Raw genomic sequence first — 22,348 nt, 5'->3', positions numbered from 1 at the left:
TAAAGGGTTTGCTAAAGGTTAAGAGATTGAAGTATATGACAAATTTAAATGTCATATAAAAAATAAAGGAGGACAAATAAAATAAATAATCTTGCCCTATCAGTGCAGTGACAAGAGAAACTTGTTACGTTGGTTTATACATTTGAAAATATATAGTTATAAGAGACTCGAACATGTAAGGTCCGATTTTTTTTTAATAGTGCAATCTATTGATACTACATCTTATGTATATTACATGATCTGTATACATTAATATTTATTTAAAATTTTAAAATAAATTATTTATAATAACTTAAACTAAAATTGCTTGTGTGTAATAAATAAATAATAATATGAATCATAATAATTATATGAATCATAAAATTATATTTAAAGAAAGACTTCTTTTTCTTCTTCTTCCTTTTTAAAAAAAAAAAAAAAAAAAAAAAAGCATTAGTGACCTTTAATTTGGAGCAAGATAAAATGGGGGAGTGACTTTGTGTCAGACATGTGTCACTTTTCTCACATCTGATTGGTCCAACTTCAGTTTGAGATCTCTAACCCAGAACATAACCTGCCCCGGAGCAGGTTAGCCATGGAGTGTAAGTTACTATTATGCATTTATGCATTTTGACCATTCATGTACACAAAAACAGTGTTTTGTTGGCCTGGAGAAACTAACTTTTGAAAACAAGAAGTTCAGGTTTTTGAAAACAATACCTTTATCATCTTCATTTAAAGTACAAAAATTTGTGGAAACGATGAGGTCATGCGTATGCATATTATATGTTCAGTCTATAGGTATGTATGCAGTGTTTCTTTACAAAGTGACATCGCCAACTACCGGCCTGGCATGGATAATGCAGCATTTTTATTTGTTTGCATAGATCAATGTGAAAAGGGATTGTTTTGACAATGTTGTCACCTGAATAGAAATCTTTTCAAAAACACAAAGGAAAAACTTCTCTTCTTTTTGTTGTCGTGTAAACACCCCAAGTTTTCTCATTTAACAATGCCACATAAACTTCATTCATTCAACTTAACTAGGCAGACACCTTGCTTTGTTTAACATAGAGTCTGTAAGGATCCGTCTCCAAATGCTGATCGGTGACCCATTTAGCATGTCCTCAAATAATCTTCACATTAAGCAGCGTTGGTCCTCATCTTAGGTCACAGGTGGCTGGGCTCCTGGGGCCCAGAACGAGTAGAGTTAATTGAACACAAGGCGCCCGTCCCCCTGCCTACGTGCTCGCCGTCTGAGTGGAACAGTGTATTTCCAGCGAGCGAGTGAAAGACAGAATAATGCCGTGCCTTGTGTGCCCCGGCGAGCGATCACTGCTCTGCCGTTGCCATGGTGACAGTGCCCTCGCTGGGTACAGCGGGCTGGAGAAGTTGCTCTGGCTCTGCGTCATATTTATTCCAGTGGATCCGTATGCTCTCTCCCGCCTCCTCCTTTTTGCTCTCCTCTATGTTCTCTCTCTCTCGCTCTCTCTCTCTCTCTCTGTCCATGCTTTTTAGGGCTAATTGACCCAGCTCCAGATCATCAATACGTCGAGCTTCGACTACCACAAACAGCACAGACCCTGAAAAGGTAAAATGTGGTGAGGCAAACAATATGGAACTTGATTAGATTAGTTTTTATTGAACTAAGGCCATTTTAGTATAATAAACTGGCTGCATTTTGTGTTGTTTTCATGCACTTAATTGGATAAAGAGTTGATTGTAGATGCTTCCTCTCTGTTTCTCGACAGCGTGGCAGCACCTGGAACACCACCGTGACTGCGAGCGAAGGTAAGTGAGTGTCAGCGCACCCAGGTAAACATCTAAGCTTCGACAATGGTGGTGTCAGAGGAAAGGCAGGAGGAATCATCTTTGTTTTCAGCAGAGCTGTGAGTTGGATTGTGAGCGCGTGTGACTGAGGACGAAGGAGAGGGAGAGAGGGAGAGCAGGACCTGATTGTGCAGTCTGGTGAAGTGCATCTCCCAAGGCTCAGGGCATCAAAGCCAATCTGTGGTTCTGAAAACAAAAAGCCATTTCCTACAGCAGCGCAAAAAAAACCCTTCTTGTTTTTTTCTCTCTCTTTGTTCTTCGCTCACTGTCTTTTGGCCTGCAGCTCCACTCAGCTAAGGAAAGTAAATCAGAGTTCATTAAAGGCATTTTAGGAGTAAGTAATCGCAGGGATGGATTTTACATCTGAACTGGCTGGTTGTTTGTGCGCATGTGGGATGGAGAGTGTTGTCTCTCTGTCACCATATTGATTTTGAGTGACAGGTGACATGTAATAACAGCGGTGCAATGAAAGCAGTGCTTTGTTCCCTAGATACGCCGGATGAGAGTCTGTGAAATCAAGAGGTTGCTGAGTGCTCCCGCACTCCCCCCTCTCTGGAGTTGTCAGGCGGCTTTGACATGGGACGTAAAGGACCAGTGGTGTGTGAGATTTGGTAGTTAGAAGCACAGCCCACTGGAGGGAGAGGCTTTGAGAAGGGAGAGCGGGGCAGAGCGAGGGAGGTGTCGGATTGATCGCGGGACTGACACGGAGCGGGTGCCATGTGGACAGAGACCTCTGTCCTTTCAGACTATGGGAAAGCCAGTGAGTCTTTAAAAAAGGGAGGGCTGAAGATGTGAATGTGCACTTAGACAAAGACAGATGTGAATCTGATGTGCTCAGACAGTTTTAGATACAGGTTCTGGAAGAAATTAGACACCTTAGCACTCTCTCTGGGCTGTTTCTCCAATGTCCCAGTGCTCCAGGTATGTTTGGAACCATTTTCTTGTCTGTTCAAATAAATAGCAGTTGCACCATTTATAGAACAGGGTATTTGTATGTTTTTGGACAGATTCCATGGAAATACCATGGTATTCTTTAAAGTACTTTGATGTACCATTTATTTAGACATCTTGCTATATGAATTTGGTAACAAAATCATTACAAATAAATCACAGTTACTATACTCAATGAAAAAAGATTTTGACCATAATATTCTTAGAAGTAAATGGCATTCTGTATGAATATTTTAACAGTACCATTATTTTGTCATTATGAATAAATCACAGTTATTATACTTACTGAAAAAGACACATGTAATGGGAAAAACCAAGGTACTTACTGTAAATGTATCTGGATGTTCCCTGGTAGATGTTGTCAGTACGAATTAATCACAATTAGTATATTTACACTATATATGTGTGTGTGTGTGTGTGTGTGTGTGTATGTGTGTGTGTATATAACATACTATTCCTAAGAGCAGAAGTAAAAGCACTATGTAAATAGAATGGTATACGAATATGATTAACAGTTTAACTTCCATTAACATTACAATTTTTGTCACTATGAATAAATCACAGTTATTGTAATTACAAAAGCATGTTTTTGTTTGTACCATGAAAAATTGCCATGTAAATACCATCTAATCATTGTACTCTCACAGGCACTGACATTAAAATTATAGATATTAAAAATTCCAATATTATATATTTTCCAATTTAATATTCCAATATTTTTTTTACTCTAAATAAATGAAAAAAGAAAACAAACTAGAATCAATCATTTCAATTCTACAAGTGAATTTAGGCATCACAATATTAAAATATATACAGTATAAAAATTTTATGAATTCATTAAGGGTTATTAAATTAGTGTCTTTATAATTAATATTTACTATACTAATACTACTTATTTATAATTTGCTAATAATATTTATGTAAATATTCACTATAAAATATGTGTACACGTAGTACACGTATATTGGTACACGTATATTAAATATTAAACATACAATATTATACAAATATTAACATAATTGTTAAATGACAGCAAAGGTATTTTAAATAGGCATGTACAATTGAATATCAATTATATATATAAAAAAAAAACAATTATGTTTTTATGCCTAATAACCAATATGGTACCAATATATTGTGCGCATCTACCCTACTGTACATTTTTTGTGAATTTATCAATCAGACATAACAATGTACAACAATGCAGGTTTAAGGAAATGTACAGGACATGGAAAGAGCAGAAGGACGGCTGTATGAGGAAAAGGCAGATCAGTCATGCAGCAGATAGAGTGTGTGTGTCTCACTCTGGCAGGGGTGAGCTGTACAGCAGACCCCAGGGAGCATCAGGAGGGCAGGCTGTACGTGTGCTTGTGTGTGTGTTTATGCAGTGTGTCGTAGCTTTACTAGGCGGTAATGACTCCGTGCCTCTGGGCTCTGGCTGCCTCTGTTTATCTCTGTTAGCAGCACAAGGCAAAAATAGGCAATACATGGTGAGAAAAAAAGAACAGCATCACATGGCCAGTGTGCTCTAAAATGTGCCTCACAGGTCACTTTGACAATGTTGGCTCTCGCTTTCCATCTCCCTCCCTCACTCTCTGATCCTCTCCTGTGTCACACACACAAACACACACACACTCTCTCACTCTCATATTTTCTCCCTCCCACAAGTATTGCAATTTGCATATTAATGAACCTGGGCGCAGTGTCGAGCAGGAGTGTAATTCCTACTTCCTGTTTCTCGCTGAGCTCTTGTTTCTACATTTTGATTTTTTTGCGCCCTCCTCCTGCTAACTCCCCACCCCTTTCTGCCTGTTTCTATTTTTCAGAAGAAGCCCATGCTAACAGTGCGTGGACTGAACAAAACCATTTCATTAAGAGCAGTGCCAAACATGTGAGAAGATGTCTGTTGGAGGTTGTGCTTGCCCAGGTAAGAGCTTTAATTCCATCTCTTCTGCATGCACAGCTTGCTTGGGGTTGCATGGGGTTTTGGGAATGAAAGGGAGAGCGGTATACCTGGAAGATTTCACATCTCCAATAATGTAGAGCCACTTAGGTCATATGTTTATTTGACCTGGAAAGGAGCTTTAAATAAATCAGCATTCGTGTATGGTGACATTTGTTTTAGAAGTTCATTTTAATTCTGTATGTAATGGCATGCATTTGTTTGTGATCTCGGATCAGAGAATTCCTGGACATTGCTGTTGAATAGCTTTTCTGACTTGTGTGCATAATTTTGTGGAGTGCTGTCCTTTCGTCACATGACGTCAGCTCTCGCTCACATCTTAAAGTGCTTTGCATAGAGAAACAAGTAAAGGCTTTTGATTGAGCAGGACACTGTGGCAGTTTAACTTCTGACGGTTATGAAAAACATATTCTGTTTGTTTTTGTTTTTTTCAGTAATCTTGTTCTGAAAGCAGTATTAGTCATTGGTTGTTCATTTGTGCCGAATGCCAGGGAATAATATAAAGATTGTTTCTGTAATGGAAAAACTTCTGACACTAATTCATTCAGCTGCATTGTAAACATTTTTCACATGCTTAAGGCATTTGAAATCGAAGGCATTAACTTTTTGGGCAGCTGTCCTTGCTTTGAGATGATGTTGAATAGAGACATCTTAAACATCTGTCTTTACTAATTTATACAGGATTGCACAATCAGTTACAAGCATAAATCACTGTATGCACAAATCAGAAAAATAGCCATATTTTACATATTTTAGCACTGCTATATCCATGGCTTAGTGATGTTCCTAAACACATGGCTTCATGTTGGTGATCTAACAGCAAGTATCCTCTTAGGGAAACTCAATCAATGGCAGCATGACATGTTTGGCCATACGGTATACCTTGTGTAAACCCGTCAAGAGTTACGGAGTGATAATATACAGCTGCTTTCCCTGTTCTTTTGCCATTTGTTACTTTTGGAAATCATAGTGTCTGAATGTTACCTGTTGGCCCTATAATGAATGAGCATGGCTTGTTTGAGTGTGGTCAGAATCGCAGTGATGTAACATATGTTGACTTTGCTGTGAAACCCAGCGTGCACCATCACCTACACAGAGAGGACAAATTTACACCACTTGACACAAGGCACTCTTGTTTCTGACCCAGTCTTTTTCTCCCACAAGTTATAGTCCTTGGATCACTTAACTACGTTTTTTAATCGAGTCCATATGTTCAGTCTATAAGAGCTTCCAAGTACCAGACTTCTTGTTCTTAAGATCTGTGGCATCGTGGAAAGCCAATCACTATTACAAGGCACGTAACGTCTGTCCTCTCCCTCACTGCGATAAAGATTAAAAACAAGGTGAATGGCATCAAGACAAGTTTGAACCAGTGTGTGGGGATTGTTTTGGTGCTATAAACACAAGGCAAGCAGTTTCTTAAGACGTTCTCAAGTCAGATTTTTATCTCAGTGCAAGAGCCAGCCACAAAAGCCTCTCTGGCAACCCTACTGATAAACAAGCCAAAATTTGGCACGTTGCGTTTGTTTAAAATCAAGTCACAAGGGTACATTTTTACAAGCGTAGTCATGGAAATTTCCACAGACATGTGTCCTGTCTGATTGCTTTCCTTTTTTTGTGAGGAGGGAGGCGGGAAAGAGGGCGAAGAGAAGAAAGAAGAAGACTGGGTGAGACTGAAACAGGCTCGGAGCATGAGAGACGGCTCTTTTATGCTTTAGTGTGGGATCCCACAGTGCTGTTTCATAAAAGGCAGAAGAGCACAGTAAAAAACAGCTGGTGATGTTCACCTCTGTCAGAAACACGATGCAATCTGTGCTTACAGCGCACGCCCCTCCTCTTGACACAGGTTTCGTTTGAAGTCTGGTTTGTTTACATTCCTCTGCTCATGTGGGCTGCACGTACAGTGGGCCGCCGTGATCTTCCTGCCTGGATTCGTGCATCTATCACTGAGCACGGATTGCACACTTTTAATGCCCTCTTTTATAGCTTTGTTTGAGCTAGATAACAACATTTTTCAATTTTACTAAGCTCCATCCAGCTGCTCTCTGCCACTGGACTCTCTGCCTTTCACCCACAGGCACTCGATATCAGCATGTGTCATGTTATCTCATGCAGAAAGTCACATGGCCCCTTGATTAGAAGGAAATTACTTTAAGCAAAGCTAAAATAGCAACCTGGGTCACAAAGCAAGCCTGTTTCAAGTTGGACAACAATGAAAGGGTTAGGGTGTGCCTGTCACGTTGGGAGAAGCTGCACTGATTCACTGTCTCTCTACTGGATTGGCAATGTCTGCGCATTAAGTGTGCATTTGTGTGCGCGTGTGCAACATCTCCTCCCTTTCCAGCCCGTGGCTCACGGATCTGTCTCATTACACAGAGCTAGAACAAAATGGCTTCCTGTGCAGAAAATCAGCTCCCCTCAACTTGTCAGTGTATGATGGGGATGTTACAACTCGTTATGTCACGTGTCACCTGTGGTGAGGGAATATTAGATGAGAACTGGCAGTTGCACAACTTCACCAGAGCAAGAATCAATCCCCTGTCTGAACAAAAAGTAAACATGATTTTATGGACTGAATGAAGGTTTATTAGTGGTGCTTGGTAGGATAAGCATAAATATTGCTATTGCTTATATTTGTACCTGTATTTGTATTAGGATTTGGCATGTGACTCACTGTTTGTGAAATGGATATGAATGATTCTTTAAATTGTGCAGTTGGATGATGAGAGGTGTGCTGTTACTTTTCCCGTTATTTTCTAGTCTCGCATAGCCAGACTTTCAGACTGATGGCTGAAGGTCTGGAATCCATGACAGCTTGCACTGGCAAAGGCCCGCCCATGAGGCAGTTTGACGGACATGTCAAACAACCAATCATGGTTCATTTTGTTTCAGCGTCACATTTCAGGGGTTGGAAATGTTGCCACAATAACAGACCGCTATGTAAAACTCTCGGATGTGTTTTAAAGATTCTATGATTTTCTAACTTTAATTATTTCACATATTTTTGAAAATCCAGCATTAAGTTGATTCTGATAAGCGCTCGTCGTCACAATTGTAAACATGACGACTTTCTACTTTCGTGAGGGGAAATGATAAAGAACGCAACACACGTCTCCCAGATATCCTGTATAATTCAACCAATCCTATGACGACTTCGAAACTCCTGAAGTGTTTCCAATTTTGTGTACTATGGCCCTGTCCCAAATGGAGCACTTCATGTGCACTTGTAGTCTTACTGGATTACAGTGGCGCTGCGCGCGAGTGTCTGTTAAGTCCTTGAGAACGTATAGGGGGTCCCATTTGTCATTTTAGCATTCAGAAGGGTGCTTGCGAGTGCCCCCTTTGCGGCCGTTATGCACCATTGATCTGAAGGTCTGGAATCCATGGCAGCTTGCATTGGCCAAGGCCCGCCCATGACTTGTCAATGTTTAGTCAATGGTGGCCTAAACTTGACTTTGTTATTATGTAGGCAGCTAATTCAGTAAACAGTTAATATTTTTTTAATTAGAAAATTAAATGGTTAATAATAAGTTCATATTAAGCAGCACACAAGTTTTACACACAATATTTCCAGTTACTTTGTCCGCACCACCATTCTTGCTAAAAGAAGCCAGAAACACACCGTAGTAATGGTTCCTTCCTAAATGAATCATTGTATTTGAACAAATCGTTTGAGTGAATCAATCAATGACTCATGAAAGCGCTTGAATTCAAAATAGTCATGCTACTCTTAATATATTCTCTGTATATTGCAGAAACAATAATAGGCCTAAGCTATTAAGCTATTCTGAATTCCATGTCTCATTCTTGATTGAAACGGGTTTTTTAACAAATCATTTAATAGACGATCAAATGACTCCCTTATACTTATCAACACCGACTGGTGTAATAATGAAGTATACATGTGCCTTAAGAAATTCTTTCATTAGACTAGACTTTGAAGGTACAAGCCAAGCCACCTAGAATCCAGAATAATTTTTAAAAGATGTCGAGGTTAGCAGGCCAGTAACCTGCTTTGCTGCTACCCAAAACATTCTAGCCACTGCATACCAACACTCTATAGATCAGCAATTGTAAATGCAAGAATGTATTGTAGAGCTACAGTAATAAAATGAGTGAAATATGTAAAATGTAATAAAATGAGAAGTATGCAAAGACATCTGTATCTTGTAGAGTGACAAGGATCAGCTGTTTGCTACTCTGTGATTTCCAGCTCAGTGGCTCCTGCCCCGAGATCTCGATAAACTTCCATGACCCTGCGGCTGCTGATGGAACACACGGAGTATGATTAGAACAGACCCCACGCTCGCTCTGAAGTGTGTATTTTAAGGTGGGAACACCTAAAGTGCCAGAGCTGATTTATTCCCAATGATATTATTTCCCAATGGCAGCAAATGTGTTTTACTCAGTATGTTTTACTGCTCATTGATGCTCAGCATTTTCATCAAGTATTTCTCCCACTGCTTTTTGAAGTCTGACATTGGTGTTTGATGGCATCGAGTGTTTGCCAACAAAGTCAACAAACACCACAATTACTCATTAGTCATTTATCAGATGCTTTCATATCCAAAGTGACTTATAGTATATTTATTACAGATCCAATCCCCACAGAGTGACCTGAGCTTAAGTGCTTTGCCACATCTTTAACCACTGTAACCACTGTAGTGCAGCAGGAGGCAGAATATTCACTGTATATTTGTAAAGCGTGGGCATTTCAGAGCCCTCATCTTATTTCCTCTCACAGCAGTGCAACGTGTGTTTCCAAGTGATTTAACGGCTTAAAGAGAAAAAAAGTCTGTCATTTTAATCCAGCGGTGGGTTCACTCAGCTTTGCATGGAGTACATCTTTGTCAATCAAATGCTTGTAAGAGTTTGAGGTGGTAATGAGTAGTTTGGGACGAAAAGAAAGAAATCATCTGTAGAGCATAAGCTTTAGAAAAGGCCGAAGAGACCGTTTGGAAATCAGAACATCATTGTCTGGAAAAACAGAGGCAGATGTCCGTGTCAGTGAGTATTGATTGGGGTCAGTAAGATAAAAAAAAAAAAAAACGAATACTTTTATTTAACAAAAGGATTCATTAAATTATTTAGAGTGTTACAAAATATTTCTATATCCAATAAATGCTATTCTTTTAAACTTTTTAATTATCAGTAATCTTTTAAAATAGTTGTCACACAAATATGAAGCAGCACAACATTTCAACATTGATAATGATAAGAAAAGAACGATTTCTGACTAGATTAATAGTTTTCCAGTCTGTGATGACAGAATAACAGTTTTATTAATAGGTTTAATAGAGATCTCACATAGAGACACTTCAGAATAAAAAACAAAAACAAATTTCTATTGACTATAGAAAGAGTTGAGAATGACTGTATAAGATTTCAATAATTTCCAGTCAAACTTTGAAAGACCTTAAAATTTCTAGGTTTTCATGGATCGTGGGAATCCTAAACAAAATGTTCACATGTGCGATAATATAAATGGTTAATCTGAATCTTGGGATTTATTACATCGTTTTAATGAAAAATTCAAAAGTGTAGACCTTCTTTTGTGAACAGCGCATGAGATTCCTCTCCTCCTCATTCGTCTGAGTGGAGGACAGACATTAGATATGATTGCACTGCAGTCATTCCCCCACAGTAGTTAGTATGGCCCTCACATATGTCGTCTGTCGCCAGAGCATTATCGCGCTCTGCCAGCCGTGTAGCTGTGAGCAGCCTGGGTGAGCGTGAGGCGCATGGCTCCTCCTGTGCTTGTGTTTGGGAGAGATGAGGCAGTGGCATAACAAAGAGCCCCTGGAGCACTCAGACGCAAGCAGAGGCCTCGTCAGGGAGAGAGATTTTGTCAGTCATGTCGGTGGAGGATGGAGTTTTCCCACAGAGGCAATCCTTCATCCAAACCAGAGGAGTTAAACTGAGAAAAGCTTCACTACTGCAGATAAAAGACGTTCATAAAGCTCATAAATGAATTCAACAAGGGCCCCCAATGGACGTTTAGCTGCATGTCTGGATGTGCCATTTAACCAAGCAGCTTATTAAATTCATCAGTTATCAGAGCATGTTGAGGTACTTGTCATCCTGATTTCAAATGCTAAATATATAATAATCAGTGGCTCCATTAACACTCATGTATAATATATTAACAAAACAGTTTTCTTCAGAAGATTTGGGGTTTAAGCATGTTCACGACACCAGGGGGCGATGTTGTTCTGTCTGAGGGAGTGGAGGGGTCTGACCCATCACACGTGCCTAAATGACCCACAGCAGTTCATTATGAATTCATTATGTACTGATTTGACCCACAGCCAGTTTAGTAGCCAATTTACTGTAGATTGTTTAGTAAAGTCTCTGACTTGAATGCTCTTCTATCATTCTTAAAGAGACAGTCCACCTTGTCATCATTTACTCACCCTCATGTCATTCTTAACCCGTATGCCTTTCTTTTTTTGGTGGAACATAAAAGAAAATATTTTTGAAAAATGTTATAATGGAACTCAACATTCTTCATTTATTAAAAATGACACTTTTCATCCTGATTACATAATTTTAATATAATTAACAGGAAAAACACAAATATTGACCTTTTTTTTTTGATTGGTTTATTGACCAAAACATTGAAAAAAATTATCTCTCTCATTATTATTGCTTTTTTGTAAGTTTCTCTTACAGTCCTCTCAGTATTTAATTGGGTTTAACCTCTTTATGAAAGACAGGCTGACATTTATTCAAGTACTGATATCAAAAGGCAAGAGTTCAGCATGACAGAATTTGCATATTTATTTGAGTATTTATTTATTGCCTGTGAAGACACAATAGTGGATTTGGTTTTCGTGACATTGCCAAAAAATACAGACAAATTACAGGACCAGTTCCTTTGCGGAAAAAGTGCTTAATGCGGTTTTTGGATATGCCTCACCGCAGAGTTTATTTCCATAACTCCTCGAACACCTGTCTGTAATTTTGAATGTTTGATTAGAGTTTGGAACTGGATCTCCACGGCTGAGCCAGCAGCCTTTAGACCATTTCCAGCCCAGATCTTTTGCTATAAGCAACACCATCACTCTGCTATATAGCATTGGCATTTGTTGATTGCAAGTTATGATCAAACTGAGTCAGTCATCTTAGCTTATTTTCCATATAACTCTTAAATAAATAAAATCAACTTAAAGTCTAATGTCTTATAGATCTTAGCTCTCACTAATCAGGTGCCTTTAAGACACACACACACACACGCACACACACACACACACACACACACGCACACACACACACACACACACACACACACAAAATCTTAACCATCTATTAATTCTAAATGCAAGTTTTCTACACATTCTGTAAGTCTCCAATTCCTTGTCTGGGCATACATAATTATTCAAGCACACAAGGGCTTATGGGTATTTCCACTGTCCCTCAATACAGCATGAACTGGTTATTCTTTAGTTTTACAGTATTTTACTAAAGCAGCAGAACATGAAGCCTGTAGTGATCTCACAGTCAAATTTTTGGTTATTATATTGTAGCAAATCAGATAAACATTATCAATTCTGAAAATTAGGTTCTATTTTACTGAAAATATATTTTTGATGTATAACACATTAAAAAGAACAGCATTTATTCAAAATGGAAATCTTTTAATATGGTAACAATGTAAAAGTATTTTATTTGAGAAATGAATGTTTTATTCAGTAAGGATGTGTAAAAAGTGATAATAAAGACTTGCATTGTAAGAAAAGATTTTTATTTTAAATAAAATATGTTCTTTTTAAAGTTATTCATCAAATAATCCTGAAAAAAAGTATCAGTTTGAAAAAAATTATATTAAGCACCACAACTGTTTCCAGCATTGATAATAAATCATGATTTCTGAAGGATCATGTGACACTAAAGATTGGAGTAATGGCTGATGAAAATTCAGCTTTGCATCACAGAAATAAATTATATTTTAAAGTATATTAGAACGGTATTTTAAATAGTAATAATATTTTACAATATTACAGTTTTTCTGTATTTTTGGTCAAATAAATGCAGCCTTGATGAACAGAAGCGGCTTCTTTTAAACTGTTACTGATCCCAAACTTTGAACATCAGTGTATATAAAGGACACATTTAAATGTTTATTAAAAAAATATATATATATATTAAATAATTGTATATCATGTATATAACAAATAATGTATGCATGTTTCTTGTATATTTTAGAAATATATCAAATATTTCAAATGCTGAGAAACAGCTGCATTCTGATGTTTTTAGTATTTATTTTTACTATATATTTTATAAACAAATATATAATATATTTAACTTGCACATATTCTGATGTTTTTGTAATGCATTTTGTTATTATTATTAATCAAAGTTATCAGCTTAAGTGCTAAAAGCTATATAAATGGTTTTAGAGATCTTCTCGCCAACAGGGTTTTCAAAAGATGTGTATGTGGTGTAAACAACATCCTCTCTGCGCTCAATTAAGTCGTGTGTTATTTATTTATTCATTCATTCATTTCCTGTAGTCAACTCGAAAGTGTTTTCCTTTGACATACATACAGTATAAGCTTTCGACATGAAGTGTCCTGAATGCAGGATGAGGGCTGGGGGAAGGGTGGTCTTGACTGGAGGAGAGCGCGCGAGGGGTTGATGCTCCAGCAGAGCAGAGAGTGTTGACGGGGGTTTCACGGATAAGAGAGAAAGAAGGCCTGTACCATTGTTTATGAACAGGAACAAAGGGTCGCACGGGCACTTTTCCTCGTTACCCCCTTGAGTCCAGTTCCCGTTTAACAAAGTCTACAACTACCAGCGCTGAAGCTGCTTTTTGCACACCACCATGGTTTGACGGGGCTGGTGTTTCAGCTCACCTCGCTTTAACGACAGCGACCGACAGAACGGGATTATAAACCGGGAGCACCGGGAAGAGAGCGCGTCGAATTCCATCTTGGATTCCTGCAGGTGCGCTTGTGCTTCAGTGCAACATTACTTCATAGCAGCATTTCGTTTTAAAGCGGGAACGCGTGAAAATAAAGGTGTTGAATTGCGTCTCCATGTTGATGCTTTTAACGTTGTAGAAATAATCGGCGAACCTGTGCAGGGCCTCGTTTGTGTTCCGAGCCAGGCCTGGCTAAGCTAGGATATCAAGTTTGTCGTTACAGTAGAAGAATAGCAAGATTTGCTACAAATCAGTTGCTAAAGATAAATCAGCAATATGTGTTTTTAATTAAGTGCTGTTTGTTTTGATAAAAGTTCAATGCACTTTATTTTGAATTGTGTTAAGTAGTGAGACAACACTTTAATAGTAGCTTAGCACAAATGTTCACCAACAACAGAGAGAGGAGGATAAAGTTAGTATTAATCTGTGTGAAAAGGGCATTAAATACAGTCATTTGATATATCTGTTTTTAATGGCTTTAAATAATAAATTTTGGATTAAAATGGGCATTTTTATAATTGTGGTAAATTTGGTGTAAGCTTTAGCTTAAATAGTGTAATTCCTAACGACATGGCTAAGAATTAATAAAGGCATTATTTCTATTACTTCTTTATATGTAAATTGAGAAGTTGAACATGAATGTCTTAGTTTATATTATGCGGATTATTAAAACTCACAGAGCCTCAATCCGACTAGCAAAGTGGCAGATTTTAGAAGACTCCCATGCAAAACTTGGAAGTATCAGCGCAGTGTAATATTGTGAAAAGTCATGGATATTTCTATAGTAAATATAAATGTTTATTGTTATGCTAAATTCAAATTATTTAATCAAATATCCATAACATAAGAAATCATGAGCACAATCATGGAAATTCCTTAATCAAAAGTTATGGGGTGATCCTTTATTTCCTTTTTATTTCCATCGTATAGCCTTTATATATAGCCTTTATTATATATTATATATAGTGACACAAATGTGCAAAAATCATAAAGTACACTTTATGGATAATGTTTCATTATAATTATTGACTGAATTGTGCATTTCATTAGATTAGTCTCTGTTCGGCATGTTTTGTGGTTGTTGCTTTGAGCTTGCTGTTTCAGTTAACATGAATTACAAAGCACTAACTGGAGTTATATGAATCCATTACATTATTACAGTATGAGGTAGTTAGTGACACGACATGTAGCCAGGTATGGAGTCCTCTGCATTTAACCCATCCAAGTGCACACACACACTGTGAACACACACATCCATTTTTGCTGCAGCGCTTCGGGAGCAGTTGGGGTTTTAGTGCCTTGCTCAAGGGTCTGGCCTCAGTCGTGGTGCTGAAGGTGGAAGAGAGTGCTGTACATTCACTCCCCCAAACCTACAATCCCTGACAGTACCTAGAGTTGAATCCGTGACCTTTGGACACTCTAACCAATAGGCCACGACTCCCCAGGGAATGTAAGCTAGAGGGAAATAATCACAATGTCACATGATCACATAATGGTGTTTGCTGACCAGCGTGTGGACTGATTATCTATCTTTAAAAAATGTATAACTTTTTTTATTGAGATAATTAAGTATTTAAAGTAAATTCCTTCATTTCCTTCAGTCTTTGATCAGCGTGCATTTCACTAAACTAACTGCAAGGCTTCACAGTGAACACAAATCAAGTCTTCTTAAAAATTATGATAAAGTTATGATGAAGTCATATGATGCATCACAATTGTTCTGGATGTGTTTTTTTTTTTTTGGCCTGTCTGTATATATTCTTTGAATGTCTGTATATTGTAGATATAAATGTACTGTCTGAATGGTGTTCTCTTTCTCATTATATTTCTGTTTCCTGTTCTAGGCTGTTCGTCCAAGTCCTTCAAGCTGTACTCCCCAAAGGAGCCCCCCAACGGTAGTGCCTTCCCTCCGTTTCACCCAGGCGCAATGCTGGATAGAGATGTGGGGTGAGACTTATGTTGTGATTATTGTTTTACATGGTGCAGAACACTGTGTGTGTGTGACCATTTTATAGTTTTAAAGTAACAGTTTCTTGACATCTAGCTAACATCTGTCTAAAGTAAACTGATAATATGCTAGATACGTAATATGAAAGTTGCTTATTTGAAATTCTTCATAATTGCCCTTATCTTTCAGTCCCACGCCGATGTATCCGCCGTCTTACATGGAGCCTGGAATAGGGTAAGTACTTATTTGGCAATTAACATCTTTGTCTATTACATTTTCAGGAGACAGACAGCGGGGTGTAAATACATAGTGGATGTACTAAAACAAAAAAGCTTATGTTATAAACTCTCACAGGCCTTTTCAAGACTCTGCTCTGCCATGTAAAATACTGTTCATGTTATCTGATTATTTTCTTGAGAAAAGTATAATTTTTCTTAATATATTATTTAAATGCATATACACACTACTGTTCAAAGGTTTGTAGGTCAATAATAATTTTTTTTGGAAGCAGTTACTTATGCTCACCAATTACTGTGTACTGTTACTACAATTTAAAATAACAGTTTTCTATTTTAATATATTTGAAAATGTAATTTATTCACTCCAGTCTTAACTGTCACATGATCCTTCAGAGATCATTCTTCTGATTTGCTGCTGAAGAAACCTTTCCTATCAGTCTTGCTGAATAAAAGTATTAATTTCTTGGGAAAAAAATAGATTGACCCAAAACTGTTATGTTACAGGAGGCACACACCGTTTGGAAATCAAACAGACTACAGAATATTTGAGCTCAACAAAAGGCTACAGAATTGGACGGAGGTAAAAAAAAAAAAAAAAAACACTTTCACATTCATTAGCATTCATGGTTCACACATTTTAATAGGGAGTGTCAGATATCCTGTAGGATAACAGTAGTTTGTTTGCATGCATGCAAATCATGCAAAAACTTGCAACGTACATGTTGTTTGTAGCTAATTTAAGTTTAAGTTTCTTTTAATTAAGATTGTAGTAGATGATTAGTGTTTTTGTGCTTTCTCAGCAGGACTGTGACAATTTGTGGTGGGATGCGTTCACGACAGAGTTTTTCGAAGATGATGCAATGCTGACGATCACTTTCTGTCTTGAAGATGGGCCCAAACGATATAGTAATGTTCTGTTTTGTAAAGTCACTTCAGTGGTTTTAATGTTTGCATTTGAATTTGATTTGAATAATCAAATTTAGACCGATACATAAGGAAATGCATTTATATGTTGGTATTCCCCGTAACTGAATTCAACATTTTATCATGTTTCCAGCTATTGGGAGAACGTTGATCCCTCGGTACTTTAGGAGTATTTTTGAAGGTGGGGCCACTGAACTCTTCTATGTGCTGAAACATCCCAAGGAGTCTTTCCACAATAACTTTGTGTCCCTGGACTGTGATCAGTGCACCATGGTTACACAGAACGGCAAACCCATGTTCACACAGGTATCATTTTTCTCTGTGTTTGATACAGTTTTAAAACATTAACTAAGCACATTCCTTGGTATGACCACAGTTACACAACTCACTTCTTGCTGTTTATTGTCAGAAACAAATCCTAAAAATTGCATTTATGTGTTGCCCGTTCATTTCCTTTTCAAAGTGAACGTGGTGTCAGAGAAGGCATAGGTTAACCCTTGTTGTGATCTCATGTGGAATTCAGAGTGCTTCCATTAAATAAGAAATAAGAAATTAAAAGTAAGTCAAGTTTATAGCAGGCCATCTCCACTATTACCGTTTGACATTACTGAGAAGTCCTGTCATCTCCTCAGGTGTGTGTGGAGGGCAGACTGTACCTCGAGTTTATGTTTGATGACATGATGCGTATTAAGACATGGCACTTCAGCATCAGACAGCACAGAGAGGTCGTGCCGAGGAGCATCCTGGCAATGCATGTGAGTTTGGGATATTCAATCATACTGTTTTTTTGCTGCTACAGCATCTATTCAAATCATTACTAAAAGTTTAGAGTGAGGAAGTTTTTGTTGTTTTGAAAAGAAATGACTGTTTTTATTTAGCATGGACTTGGACACATTCAATTGATCAAAAGTAGCAGGAAAAACATTCATAATGCTGCAAAATACTTCCATTTCAAATAAATGCAGTTCTTTTGGACTTTTAATGCATCAAGAAACCCTGAAAAAATCTTAGTAAGGTTTCCAAAAATGTTAGGCAGCACAAACATTGATGATAACACTTCATGGGCACCAAATCGGCATATTAGAATAATTTCTGAAGGAGCATGTGACGCTGAAGACTGGAGTAATGGCTGCTAAAAATTCAGCTGTCCCATCACGTGAATAAGTTACATTTTAAAATATATTAAATTAGATTTTGACATTATATTAAAACAGCTGCAGTTATATTTTACCATATTACTGTTTTTGCGTAATCTTTGATCTTGTAGCCTGGATGAGCATAAGAGACTTATTTCCAATACATTTAAAAATTCTACTGATCTCAAACTTTTAAATGGTACTTTTGCCATTAATTTAGAATTTTTAGAATTTTGTTTAGTAGATAATTGCAGCTGTTTTGTTGTTGTTTTACTTTATAATGTTCAAGACATTTTAGGAAAAATTATGTCTGCACTATTATTGATGCTGATAAACATAAATTCTTTCCCCAACAGGCCCAAGACCCCCAAATGCTTGACCAGCTATCCAAAAACATCACAAGATGTGGCTTATCAAACTCTACGCTGAACTACCTCCGAGTAAGTTCATTTCCATTAGTCTACAGAACGTGATGACTAATGGATGTGAATTACAACAACATCATTTAACAGTTTTTTTCCTCTCCCACAGCTTTGTGTAATCCTGGAGCCCATGCAGGAGCTGATGTCCAGGCACAAGACGTACAGTCTCAGCCCACGAGACTGCCTCAAAACCTGTCTGTTTCAGAAATGGCAGAGGATGGTGGCCCCACCAGGTGATGATCGGGCAACTTTCTTCTAATAGAGTGAAAGATCCGGCAGTGTCCCACATGAGTCTCAGATATCTCCACTTGCTCTTTCTCCAGCCGAGCCGCCAAGACAAGCCCCCAGCAAGCGAAGGAAACGGAAAATGTCTGGTGGCAGCACAATGAGTTCTGGAGGAGGCAACAACAACAGCAACAGTAAAAAGAAAAGTCCAGCCAACAGTTTTGCGCTCTCCAGCCAGGTACCTGTAAGCATCTCATTTTAATGCCCATTTTGAGCTTTGGGAGATGGGTAGCGGGAGGAGGGTGAACCAATGCTTCTATTCAAGTTATGGATAATATTAGGAAGACAGACCCAACATAGAGACAAGTGGACATGATCCAATGCTGGGCAGTCCCTGGTCCTTTAGGGCCGCAGGTCTGTGGGTGTTTTGTGCTTTTTGTCAGTCTGTTGGGTGTTTTGAGCTCCAGAGACGCAGCCAACACTAGAGACCCGAGGTGGAATGAACCCGTGCAGCACTCAAGGATCCGGGATGCCCACCATGGCAGAGCTTTTTAGTGTTCAGCATGGTGAACGTAGCCTTTTCTCATACAACTCTGCTGGTTTAAGTTCCCGCGCTGATTTGGGCTTGTAGTGGGCAGGATAGTGGAGGTGTAGTTCCTCAGTGCCTTCTGCAGTTGCGATGTGGTGTAGAAAGCCACCGCGTCCCCCTACGGAGCACCCCCGGGTTGCGGGGATAACGTTTGCGCCCCTTCCTGTCCCCTGCAGGATGTGATGGTGGTGGGAGAGCCCACTCTGATGGGAGGGGAGTTCGGGGACGAGGATGAGCGGCTCATCACGCGGCTGGAGAACACACAGTTTGATGCGGCCAATGGCATTGACGACGAGGACAGTTTCAACAGTTCCCCTGCCCTGGGCACCAACAGCCCCTGGAACAGCAAAGCTCCCTCCAGCCAGGAGAGCAAAAACGACAACCCCACCTCACAGTCATCACAGTAGAAGTGTTAGGGGCTAGCGAAAGGCTGGAGGACACCTCGCTCACTTGTTCACACGATCCGGTCCTAGGTTTCTGCCTTGACGAGTCCTCAATTGGTCACACATGAAATTGGCCCACCTCCTCCTCTGTCGCCATCAGACATTCCGTTTTGTTGATTCTTTTGTTTCTTTAAGAGTCGTTTCCCAACACCATCCGTTTCTGTGTCTCGTTCAGGCTTAGCGATCAGGCTGTGGGTTATTGTTCCAACCTCGGGTCTCTCTGTGCGTGCTGTGCTTGGACACGCATGGCCGTTTCTGTTGTGCTCACTTGACAGGAAAGCATCACTTTTTATCTAACCGTTTAATGATATGACCATTGTGTGCACCTCAGATTCAAACCCAACGCTCCATTTTTAAAAACTCAATTATTTGTTTTGTAGGACCTGGTTGGAACAAAAACCTGTACAGTTCCGGAGCTTGAGGACCGGAGTTGAGAACCACTACGTAAAGTCCTTTAAGTAAAATGTAATAAAGTGTAAAGCATCGAGGTTCTTGAGTTTGGTCGTGCCCGAGATGGTCACTGAGAGCTTGCCTGACCATTACACCAGACTCAAAAGAAATGTTAGATTTTTTTTTTTTTTTGCATTATTTTTAGTTTCTTGTTCTTTTTTTTAAAAAAAATAATAAAATAAGCAAGCAAACAGAAAACTCTAAATATCCTTTGCACTCTTGTCACTGTATTTTGGATCTATTTTTTAAAAATGATTGATGGATTTTGTTCTTATTAAAACTAAAAAAATTCTAATCTTTAACTGGAAAATGCGGTCAATCTCAATGTAAAATAACAAATTTTGTATTGTTACTGTTATCAACATCATTGTAAGTAGATAAGCTTTACACCTCTCTGTCTTTCTGTTTCAGTTTTTTAATCGTCTTTGAAAAAGAGATTACATGATGAATGTCTGAGAACTGCATGTGTCAGACATTAGCTATTACAGCTGTAAAAGTCTCATTGTTTGCAGGATCTAAATCCAACACTGTTGGTGGCACATTTTGTCCTGAGACCGAAGCTATGAACATTTTGTTTCCTGGATATTTTTAGCCAATTGAAAAGAACAGATCAAGCTCAATACCTGACATTCACATGGAATAGTTTGCTTGAAAAATCTAGCATCTAACGTCAAATTAGTATGCCAGTTATTGTTTTCTTTACCCGATGCTACAGACCAAGGAGCAAGATCCTTATAATTGACACATTTATATAATGATTTTGTTTTTTCATAATTTTGTTTGTGTATTTGTGATTGTATATTTAAGATTGTAGCCAAGTTCTGTATAAGTGTAATTCTATTTACTCTTCTCTAGGACCCCTGTGAACCTTCAACCCTTCATATGTCAAAAGTAAAGCTGAACCTTTCATTTCAGATTGTTTCTAGAAGCATTAAAGGTACATTTACCTTTCACCTGAGAAAGGTAGATTATAGTTTTTAAGTCAATGTACAATGTATTTATTTTTTTAAAGTCTTTGCCATTGCATTATATATCGAGATGATACATGTTGCTGTGTATTTGATGTTGCCTCTGTACATTATTTTACTTATGTTTTTTTTTTCATTAACCTAAGATGATATATAAATCCTTGGATGACTCCATAAGAGTTCTTAATAAACTTTGGATAATTTAAACATGATCCAGATCAATAATTCCAGGATGCTAGTTTGAAGGGACCGTGTACTGGGTTTTAAAAACACCAGAGGGCACTCCACTGTAAGGCTTCCACTGATTTATAAAAATGGTTAAATGCAACCATTCTAAGGCATACAGATAAGAAAATAATTTTTCTTGAATACTTCACTTGTGAAATACGGTGTGGTTTCAGCTTCATTTCTCAAATCTGCTATTAAGCAGGTATGCTCTTTGTTTTCAGAGCACCTTTGTTTGTCGTTTTTGTACAAAAATATATTTTGCCTTGTGTCTGCCATTGACAGTTGATATATGGTACCAATAAAACACATTTTCACAAGCTATGTTACCTGGTACATGATTAAAATGCACATATTCACAGTACATTACAAATTATGAGAGGCTTCCTGGTTTCTGAAATGTGAACAACAACTCTTTATAGTCAGTAGTGTTATTGACACTTCATTTATCAGGTAGATCCTCTGCAAACAGCTCCTGATCTAAAAGTGTTTATGTTGAACTTTAAGGTTAGAGCTGTGTTTGCTAACCTGGTTGTTTATAAGTCATGACGGAGGTCACCAGGAAGCATTCTTTACTTTTTAACAGAGCTATATATTTTTTAGGATGGTTAACAAGAACAATAAGGAAACCATTAAAATGTCTCCTGAGTCATGACAAATGTTTTTGATCTTTGAATAGGTTAAAGGAATTTTTAACAATAATATTAGTTTTTAATCCAACAATCCATGTTTTTATCAAGAGTCCACTTGTGCATATGGTTATTTATCTGCTGTTAAATGTTTTTGGGTAAAATAAGTGACACTCCTTTTTTTCGTTCATGTCTATTAAGATAACAATAAATGCAATTTCTACTAAAAAATACTTTTAAGCACTCACTAATCATGTTTTCAATTAATAAATTAAAAGTCATTGGATATATAAGGAATAGTTCACCCAAAAATGAAAATAAATATATATATATTTATGTATGTATGTATGTATGTATAAGCCTGTAATTTAATCAATGAAATATAAGGTGCAATGTAATTTAAATAAGTTTCTTTTTTTCTTTTTTTTTGGAGGGGTGGGGGGGGGGGGTCATTTGGGACATTTTTTATTTTATTTTTTGTGCCATTGAATTTTTTTTGTA

At 37.9% G+C, this 22,348-nt stretch overlaps 1 protein-coding gene across 7 annotated transcripts; it reads left to right on the top strand.

Annotated features, from left to right (window-relative positions):
• The first annotated feature begins 1,474 nt into the window (after nucleotides 1-1,474).
• On the top strand, nucleotides 1,475-21,538 carry LOC128026155 (LIM domain-binding protein 1-A). Of its 7 annotated transcripts, none has more exons than XM_052612948.1 (13): nucleotides 1,475-1,570; nucleotides 1,731-1,770; nucleotides 4,587-4,687; nucleotides 15,494-15,596; nucleotides 15,787-15,831; nucleotides 16,341-16,416; nucleotides 16,640-16,742; nucleotides 16,894-17,066; nucleotides 17,393-17,515; nucleotides 18,253-18,336; nucleotides 18,428-18,551; nucleotides 18,642-18,781; nucleotides 19,309-21,538. In XM_052612948.1, the coding sequence occupies exons 3-13, from the start codon at nucleotides 4,660-4,662 to the stop codon at nucleotides 19,537-19,539; spliced, it is 1,230 nt and encodes a 409-aa protein (XP_052468908.1). In that variant the 5' UTR covers nucleotides 1,475-1,570; nucleotides 1,731-1,770; nucleotides 4,587-4,659; the 3' UTR covers nucleotides 19,540-21,538. The 7 variants fall into 7 exon arrangements, with proteins under 7 accessions (XP_052468908.1, XP_052468910.1, XP_052468906.1 ...); XM_052612950.1 differs by having other exon boundaries at nucleotides 18,642-18,787; nucleotides 19,956-21,538; XM_052612946.1 differs by having other exon boundaries at nucleotides 18,642-18,787.
• The last annotated feature ends 810 nt before the right edge of the window (nucleotides 21,539-22,348 follow it).

Source organism: Carassius gibelio, chromosome A13, assembly GCF_023724105.1.
Source record: "Carassius gibelio isolate Cgi1373 ecotype wild population from Czech Republic chromosome A13, carGib1.2-hapl.c, whole genome shotgun sequence".
Taxonomy (NCBI): domain Eukaryota; kingdom Metazoa; phylum Chordata; class Actinopteri; order Cypriniformes; family Cyprinidae; genus Carassius; species Carassius gibelio.
The sequence above is the reverse complement of the archived record's forward strand: the minus strand, read 5'-3'. Positions and strand labels throughout refer to the sequence as shown.